Here is a 10,135-nt window from a genome sequence, read left to right as displayed (position 1 = left end):
TTCTGCAAGGTCCGCCCGGATTGCTACCACCATCTTGCTTGCTAATCCTGCCGTGAAGCAGCAGTGCTTGCACTGTTGTGTTTCGGCGTGGAGAGTAAGACAGCCGGTGAAATTACTGGCACTTGAGGTATCCCATCTTAGGCCTCTAGGTTGGCAACGCATCTGCAATCCCCCTGGTATTGCAGATGTTTATGGGTGGTGATGATCTTTTACCATCAGGAGACCCACTTGCTCGTTTGCCATCCAGTGGAATAAAAAAAAAAAAAATATTAAAGTAGGCTATGTCACTCCCTGACCCATAAACTATCCCCATGCCAACAAATCACGTCGATCTGTCTTTCCATTTCGACGTGACAGACGGCAAGCATACAAACACACACACTTTTGCATTTATTGTAGTAGTGTGGATTTAGTAATACATATTAGTAAATATTATACATAGTAAGAATTTTGTTTTAAGTCAAGACCAAACGTACTTAGCTCAAGATATAAGATCCTTCCCCTCAAATATGGAGGGTTATATTACCCTGAAATGTCGTTAGAACAAGTAATAAAGGTAATTTACACTCTGTTGCCGTTATGAGCTGACAGATATACAATAAATCTTTTAACCCACGCCTTAAATAATTATAACCGTGTCGGCGATATGCTAATGAGTGCTGTAGATGTAAGTAACGGTTTAGTTATATTGGGGACACAGCGATGTTAAGGATGGTTAACGCTAAAGACTGTGAAATTCGTTGATGCCGTGAAGATAGAGGTAGTAAGTGGTCTAAAAAGCAACTTCGTGCTAACCTGTTTGTGTTGGAAACTTGAAATACCTCATATGTTAAAATCGGTCCAGCCGTTTAGGCTGCAGCGTGGGCCAAAGAAATGGACATACATACCCACATACATACATACATACACACATACATACATACATACATACGCTCGAAAAACATAACCCTCCTTCGGGCAGTCGGGTAAAAAAAGGTTAGGTAGGTTAGTTACATAGGTTAGAATCGCATCATGACGCGAAACGCAGTTACGTGAAATAGGAGCGCGAAGCTCAATCGATTTTCGATCATGGAATTGGAATTGACGAACGGAGATCAGCAAAAAGATGACATCGCATCTGAAAGCAAACACAAGCGATACTATGAAGTTTCTGAATATTAACAATTATGAATCATAGAAAAAAATGCAATGCTTACTTGTTGCGTGCGACAGAGTAGTATGTATAGCATTTTTTTTTTCAATGTTGACATTAACAATAATCAGGAACTTCATAGTTGTGCAATGTGTCAGGATTGACTTCTTAGCGCCCGGGCACTATAGTCTGTGAATTCCACCGACCCATAGGCAATGACCGAGTCCATGTAGTTCTCTGTTTAGTTCATGTATCTAAAACTAGGTGGCGCTAGGTTCGCCACATACAATGTTCTTCAGTTTTGATATGAAGTAAATCCTGAGACATTGCAAAACTATGAAGTTTTATAATATTGTTACTTGTTGCGTTCGACAGAATAGTAAGTATAGCATTTTTTTTAAATGGTTGACATTAACAATAATCAGGAACTTCATAGTTGTGCAATGTGTCAGGATTGACTTCTTAGCGCCCGGGCACTATAGTCTGTGAATTCCACCGACCCGCAGGCAATGACCGAGTCCATGTAGTTCTCTGTTTAGTTCATGTATCTAAAACTAGGTGGCGCTAGGTTCGCCACATACAATGTTCTTCAGTTTTGATATGAAGTAAATCCTGAGACATTGCAAAACTATGAAGTTTCTTAATATTAACAATATGAATCATATACAAAAATGCAATGGTTACTTGTTGCGTGCGACAGAATAGTAAGTATAGCATTTTTTTTTCAATGGTTGACATTGACAATAATCAGGAACTTCATAGTTGTGCAATGTGTCAGGATTGACTTCTTAGCGCCCGGGCACTATAGTCTGTGAATTCCACCGACCCGCAGGCAATGACCGTTTAGTTCATGTATCTAAAACTAGGTGGCGCTAGGTTCGCCACACACAATGTTCTCCAGTTTTAGTACATCTCTGTGTCGCTGTTAATAGTATGTTGACTCGCGTTATCAGCGGCTCGCACGCAGTACAGTTATAACATGGCGCCCGTTATGAGCTTGTACTAGGATTTTTGAGCATCCTACTTAGGAAATAGGTTGTTGCTAGAGAATAGTTGGCGCTTTATAGGTAAAAAGCCTTAAGCAGATGACCTGTTGTATGTAGTAGTGCAGTTGATTTGGGACTTAAGTCATTTTTCGAATATGGAACGTCGACTCACTTATGACATCGTCGACATACTATCTATACTAGTTTGAGTTCTGAGTGTGAGAAAAATTTTGGCGAAAATATAAATGCGAAAGTTTGTAAGTCTGCCTGTTTGTTACACCATCACGTCTAAACTGATGAACCGATTTAGATGAAATTTGGTATACATACAGTTTATAACTTTTATCCCGGAATATTGCGTAGTTCCCGCGGGATAGCGATAAACGAATTCTACGCAGACGGAGTCGCGGGCAACAGGCTAGTACTTTATAAAGTTAGTAAATTGTATAGATAACATATTAGACTGAATCAATAAGGGTGATACCTTTCAGGTAAATTAAGTTCTCAGACAACATAGGCTATTAATTGAAAACTAAAGCCTCTACGATAATTATTTTGGTTAAGACCAAACAGGGGCTTAAGGCTGTGGCCAAATCGGAAGCGACTCGCTTAAAAATTACTTCGTGACTAGAAGGCAGCGTTTCTTTAAGCATGTCTCCAGCTATATTTTTTTTATTCAACTGGATGACAAACGAGCTAGTGGGTCTCCTGATGGTAAGAGATCACCACCGCCCATGAACATCTGCAACACCAGAGGTATTGCAAATGCGTTGCCAACCTAGAGGTCTAAGATGGGATACCTCAAGTGCCAGCAATTTCACCGGCTGTCTTACACTCCACGCCGAAACACAACAGTGCAAGCACTGCTGCTTCAAGGCAGGATTAGCGAGCAAGATGGTGGTAGCAATCCGGGCGGACCTTGTACAAGGTCCTACCACCTGCAAAAGTTATGGATGTTCTGCTAAATCTGAATATTTGCACAACGTGGGAAAACTACCTTTCAGGAAGCAAAGTTCACATTACATGTATTTGCAATGAGTTTTAGTCAGGAACCCATTTTACGAGTAGGTACCTTAGCCACCTTTCTGCTCTCTTAGGGGCTTTAACACATATAAAATACACATAAATTACATACAAAAAATAAAATAATGAGATGAATGAATGGAAATAAATAATTTAGGAAAAATATTTTCGGCATAATTCCAGGGTCATCTCTCTCAGATGTGAGCAAATATTATTTTAATAGGGCCCATAATTGACATAATTTTTAAGGCTAGCCAGTTTTATGTAACTTTTATCTTTAATCTATACATTTTTATTTACTTTACTATGCTAGCTTTTATATGGTAATTGTAATTACATATTTCGTTGTGAAAAAAAAAACTTTCTGACAACTTTCCTACGGTGCATTCTTCTTGGCAGCGGACGTTCTTTTCGAAAACGCTGGCAGTTAAAAAAGTGACCTGTAAGAAAGCCCTTTGCGGCCTTCTTACAAAATAAAAGTTTGAATGTAGATTTTGATTTTAAGTAAGCGCTTATAAAAACGCTAGTCGCTAAGCGCACCGCTTTCTGTGTGACCCTAGCTTAACAGTTTATTCTCAAAACTTCATTAACAACAAGAATTTTGTCGCTCCCTCAGGATTGGATTTTAAGAGCGTCTAATGTATTAAATAAATAACATAGCCTAGGCCTAACATTTTCAATTAAATCTAAATTATTATAACAAAGTTTAATTAATATCACGGATGGATGAATTCTTGGTCCCATGATGATTTATTAGGATATCTTATATTAAATAGTTGAATGATTATAATAGTAGGATAATTAAAATTGTGATTTAAGATATAAACATCGTGTTATTTTTGATTTCCGTCAACTTTAAGGGGACAATCTACAGGCCAAATGAAGTTAATTTAATTTCTCTAAGACACTAGTGGCCTAACTCTTACTGTTTGAAAGATAATCAAGAGTTAAGATAATTACTTATTAGCAGTAAAACAGCGTAATGGCGTCCTTAATTTAGGACGTTTTTTCAAAGTCCGTAACTAATCTGTTTTTAACTCACACATATTACCAAAATAATGTTAAATATGTGGATTTTTTTGATGCCTCTCTTATGTGTTACGTCAATGTCACTTGACAAGATTGTTTATTTTACAATTTAAGTATTAACAATGACTGTGTAGCTATTAGATGCATAAAAAAAGTTAATTACCGTTGGTTCATATCAATGAACTGAGCCGTCTGCCGAAGTTAACGGAAACAAAAAAAACACGGCGTTTATATCTTAGAATACTTCTTTTTGTTTTTATGTGTATATTTAATAAAATATTATTTTAAATACATAGTTAAGATAGGTATATTTCTATTATATTTTAGAGAATAGAGAATTTTAAGAAAATATTATATTTTAGTCCATCAGTTAGATTGACATAAAACACATAAAATATTGTAATTAGGCTGCCATGGCTTACACTACCATAATTTCAAAAATATTTGAACACTCAATCTTTTTGAGCGCCTAGACAGCTGTCTAGCCTTGTTTGTGACTGGGGGGCTACTACGAAATCCGAAAATTGAAGTCGTATCGCGTCCCTCTCACTCTCGTATTAAATAATATTAGCGTCAGCGGGACGGCAAGATACGAAGTTCGAATTTTGCTTTTCGAATTTTTTTGTTTTTCGAATTTGGCCTGTATAGCCAAACCATTCTAATAAAGTACGATCTGTTTAACCTTTCTGTATTTGCTGGGAGTCTCCGCTGCCCTATTTATTTATCGAAGCAGACCACTGTGACATTTATTGTAAAACAGTTCTAACGTAATTCGAGTCGTTTGGCTTTTATTATCGCACTTAGAAAACGTATCAACTCAAAATCAAAACTGTACGTATGTATGTAAACTCTATAATGTACAAAAATAAATAAACAAATACAATTGAAGGTTAACTTATCCCTTTAAAGGATCTCTAACATTCTATCTTTGAATAGATGAGAGGACCATTCAGAACTGTAATAAAAAACTTCGTAAGGTCTAAATTAAAATGATACATTATTTTGAGTTAATATGCTTTCCATTTAGGTGTAAGGTAGAGTAAGAAACAAAGTATGGTTTGATGTTTTTATTCAAGATATATTACTGACGATATACACCTGCGTTGATGACAGTTTAAATTGTCAATTGCTGATCTTAATTCAGATTGTTGTGACATGTATCATTGATCTTCCAATTGGCCGTATCCGTAGCTAGTATCTCGATGCCATTTGATTAATTACCTACAGTCCGGTCTTGGTCCGTCAACTCAAATATCAGGAATTGATATATTCCTCAGGGCACATTCCTAGGGCCCTCATTGTTCCTGTCTATTATTAAACGTGCAGGTTGAAAACTACACATTTCCAACAAGTATCGTCGACTTTCAAATAATTGTTCTTCATGAAAAAATTTACAGAGTAAATTATAAAAAGTCTCGTTTTCTTGTAAACATTTATTAATCCCAGTTTATATTTTCTTCAACAGCTTGGTACACAAATACCTACTTACGCTATCTATAACGTTGTAGGTAATTCGGTCTTGTTTCAGAAGCCTTTAATTTCCTTTTGTATCAAATGGAAACCATTTCGTTTCTTCCACGTTCTTGTTATTTCAAACTCCTTGTCAAGGGAATTTGGCTTTTAACGTCACACATTTGCTATCAGTTTGAAGCATAATACGCTAAAACATAAACATAAAATAGGTTGAAAGTTTAGATAATGAAGCTAAATATTTACTGTGATAAGTAATCAATATAGGTAAAAAGAGAAAATTATTGATAAAACAAAGTATATTGCGCTAGCTATAAGAATCTTTGCCTATAAATAATCAATGTTATGTGAAATAGAGACAATGTGAAATGTAATAAAGCACAATAAAAATACCTTTACTTATAAGGAGATTTTGTATAAAACAATGTTATAGGAAATAACCAACCGGCACACAATTATCTTTGGATACTTAATAAGTTATTATGAAATTATTATGAATGTAAAAAACGTAAAAATATACAAAACCTGCGCGTGAAAATTATTATAATTTACAAATAGTAGCTAAAAGATAATTTTTATTGTGTTTTATCGAACAAATATAATATTATAAGGTGAGATTAAGGTGGGTGTAAGATTCAAAATTCAAATTCAAAAAGTTATTTACTTTGAACTAAATAAACGGAGATAATTATTAATTGGACTATTCAGACACTAATTAAATAAATATAAATAGGTAGTTATAGATGTGATAAAATAAATATTAAATATAAAGAAGAGGTCTCAAAATAAATATTTCGACGGTTAAGAACCAATATCGTCTATCTACCATCTTTTAGCATGATAGTTAGGTGTTATTGATTCTTAACTGTCGATTTATAATCATCATTATGTAACGATTATCCTCAGCGGGAATCGAACCCACTACATTTGTTACAGTCAGCATCGTCAACAAGTTTCAACCTTGTCACTTTAATCATTAATAAGGCGCCTGTAAGAATGGACACCGGTATAAACGTGACAGGGTACTAAATTTGCTAATAGATGATCACTGTAAATAAGAATGTAGGAAAAAAGTCAAAAGTAGTAACACCCTTTTGTATAGTCATATTATGAAAGTGAATTTCATTTGATGTTACGCGGCTGTTTTCTGAAAAAAAAAAACAATATAACAACAACGACAAGCTGACCTAAATCTGCGTCAGGTATGTGTTTAAAGTGACAATATACAAAAGGGCTTAGTAACTTTTGCTGCTATGCGAATTGATGATTTAGATAAATAATGGAGCTAAAAAACTACAAGAATGTACATACTTTGCTTCAAACAGAATTGCATCGTGGGTCGTTCTCAACTATTACTCTTTCAATAACAAAGGCTTGGGTTCCTTTGTCCTTCTTATTATCATCTTTCCTGCAGCAGCATCCTTTTTCCTTCCTTCCACCCTTCCTTCCACATCCAGGGCTACCAGGTCTCTCCCACGGTCCTCTTCCATGGAAATGTCCGAACGGTCCCCGTCTGAATCCATCCTCCATTGGGCCATGTCTGCCAGGGCCATCTTCACATCCACGTCTGCAGTTACTTTCCTCCGCTGGGCCATGTCTGCGAGGTCCATCACAACGACGGCCGCCTTCCATGGACCAGGGTCCGAAACGCATGCCGAAATGGGGCCCGAAACCAGGGTGTCCCCACGGTCCGAATCCGTGGTGATGACCGAATTTGCCGTGGCCGTGTTTGTGGCCGTGGTGTCCATGGTGGCCGAACGGGCCGTGTCTGTGGTGTCCGTGACCGCCGAATGGGCCGTGTTCGTGGTGTCCATGCCCGTGTCGCATCGGGCCGAAGTATTCACATTCGAAGTGGCTCATCGTGATGTTTTTATCAACAACGATTCGTATATCTTTTAAATATATGTAGGTTTTGTATAGATGTGTTTGATAACACGTCTAAAGGTAGTATGCCGGTCTGTGCCGCACGCTTCCCTTTTATATGGGCGCTTACAATATTATGGCGCAATATTGGAAAATATGGTGAAATTTCTAACAATATAGTGAAATTGTCTCCTAAATTGTGAAATCATGGTGAAATAGCTCTTTTATGGAGAAACGGGTAATTTTATTTTTTTACTGTAAAATAAACAGAACAAAAATCGTAAATAAAGTGTCATTGAAGTACAGAATATCGTAATGATTGAAAAGGAAAACTATAGACACCTACTGTAGGTTCTATGATGTGCCAGGAATCCAATTGGTTTTTTTTTGGTTTTTGTTTGTATACATCGCATCTAAAAATAGTTTTGTACCGTTTACCTGAGAATGGCCTTGTAAAGTTCATTGTTAGGTCACGCGAGGTGGACTGAGCCTTACACATTGAATAGAACTAACTGCACATTAGATAGAACTAGCTGTTGCCCGTGACTCCGTTCGCGTAGAACTCGTTTATCGCTATTCAGCGAGAACTATGCAATTTTCCGGGATAAAAACTACAATACAATACAATACAATTACTCTTTATTGTACACCAGAAATATTAAGCGATACAGAAAACAGGTAGGTACACAGAGAAAATGTACTACCTATGTACCTACCATATTAAATATATTGACCCGGATAACTCACGTCGGAGCAACGCGACTCAGCGGCTGCTGCAACGCGCAGAAGACGAAGGGCTACGGATTAGTCCGAAACATGTCGAGCTAAACACAATTTAAGACGTGAGTTATCCGGGTCAATATATTTAATATGAGTGAGTCTCACGGTAGTTTAATGTTCAAAATATGAACCTACCCTATATAGTACTACCTACCCGTACCCCGGGACTAAAAGTATTTGTACAATGAATCGTCTAAATCGGTTCAGAACAAACAAACAAACAGATTTACAAACTTTCGCATTTATAATATTAGTAGAATTATAAGTTTAGCCAATGAATGGCATGGTATTTTACTTTCTACTAGCCGTTACCCGCGACTCCGTCTGCGCAGAATTCGTTTATCGCTATCCCGCGGGAACTATGCAATTTTCCGGTATAAAAACTATCCTATGTCCTTCTCTGGGACCTAAACTATCTGTATACCGAATTTCATCTGAATCGGCTCAGTGGTTTTGATGTGATGAAGTAACAAATAAACAAACAAACAAACAGTACAAACTTTCGCATTTATAATATAGTGGGATTGATTGACTCTCCAACTAGCACTAAATAGGCCCTGCCCTGTCGTTTTCCAATGAGCGATGGCATGGGATAGCAATGTACGGTCAAAGTTTATGCGGGATAGGTGCGGGATTAGACAACACTATCGTACCTATGGGATCTATTTATATGGGCTAGATATCACGAAATGTAGAGGTCCGCAAAGAGCACTTCTTCCGCGGCGCCGAACTTAGAAATGACAATTTCGATGATTTGTCAACTTTCCTAAGCTGTGTGGCATCTATTTACACTTCACCCTACTCATATTTTAATACTTAGCTTTACAAACTGAGCTAGCTAAACAAATAGAAGGCTTTTTTGCCTTTTAAACGACTCGTGCCTTATATCGCGCGACATTTTTCCTCTAGTTTTTGTTAGTTTTGTGAGAATAGACTTTACGAGAACTATTCCTAAGGTGAAAATACAATGATAAGAGTAAATAGGCACGTATTGCTCTTAATTAGTTTAGGTATATTGATTATATTAATCCCTGTATGAAGGTTCGCACGAAATGGCTTCTCATCAACTTTGCAATAGAATTTTATGTAGGTGTGTGAGTATTATTTACCAACTACGCAGCAATAAAACAGTTAAAGGTAAGTAATACTAGTGTTACCCACGGCTTCGCATGCGTCAGTCATTAGATCTAGCAGTTCAATTGAAATACCGATAATCTTACTAAATCCCCGTGGGAATTTCCAAAAAAAAACCTTTTTTTTTATCGACGTTGCATTTAACCACAAAAATGCAAAATTACATGACTATACCCAGCGGATGCTATTTCGAGATTTTATCTCGATCCCGTAAGAATATCGGGATGAAAAGTATCCGAAGTGTTATTCGAGATGTCCAGTTATCTTCATACCAAATTTCATCCAAATCCGCCCAACTCTTTTTGCGTGAAGAAGTAACAAACGTGCACACACACACACATACAAAGTTCTGCATGTAATATAGTAGGTTGATGATGTTTCTTTGTGCTAACAGCCACACGTATTCTTAAGTACAAACTTATGCATAAAGACTATAAGTACGACCTAAAAACCGGCCCAGAGCGTGTCGCCACGCCAAGATAGGGTTCCGTAGCCATTACGAAAAATCGAGTAGGATTTCGGATTGTGTACGGAATACAATACCATACAATACAAATATTCTTTATGCACACCACAAATCAGTACAAAGAATCTCAATCGTAATCCAAGCTTAGGTATTTTTTTTTTTTTTTTTTTTTTTAACTATAATTATACATTTATAGAAATAAACAAAGTAACAGTTTTAATTTTTAAGGGAAAATTTATTTAAGAATATAAA

General features: G+C 36.7%; 1 protein-coding gene across 1 annotated transcript; it reads right to left on the bottom strand.

Annotated features, from left to right (window-relative positions):
- Window positions 1-5,222: 5,222 nt before the first annotated feature.
- LOC141435631 (uncharacterized) lies at window positions 5,223-7,590 on the bottom strand. The gene is made up of 2 exons (XM_074098369.1): window positions 6,952-7,590; window positions 5,223-5,830 (listed from the first exon to the last, which is right to left on the bottom strand). The coding sequence occupies exon 1, from the start codon at window positions 7,452-7,454 to the stop codon at window positions 6,993-6,995; it is 462 nt and encodes a 153-aa protein (XP_073954470.1). The 5' UTR covers window positions 7,455-7,590; the 3' UTR covers window positions 5,223-5,830; window positions 6,952-6,992.
- Window positions 7,591-10,135: the final 2,545 nt, after the last annotated feature.

Source organism: Choristoneura fumiferana, chromosome 15, assembly GCF_025370935.1.
Source record: "Choristoneura fumiferana chromosome 15, NRCan_CFum_1, whole genome shotgun sequence".
Lineage (NCBI taxonomy): Eukaryota > Metazoa > Arthropoda > Insecta > Lepidoptera > Tortricidae > Choristoneura > Choristoneura fumiferana.
Note: the sequence above shows the minus strand (reverse complement) of the source record. Positions and strands in the feature narration are given on the sequence as shown.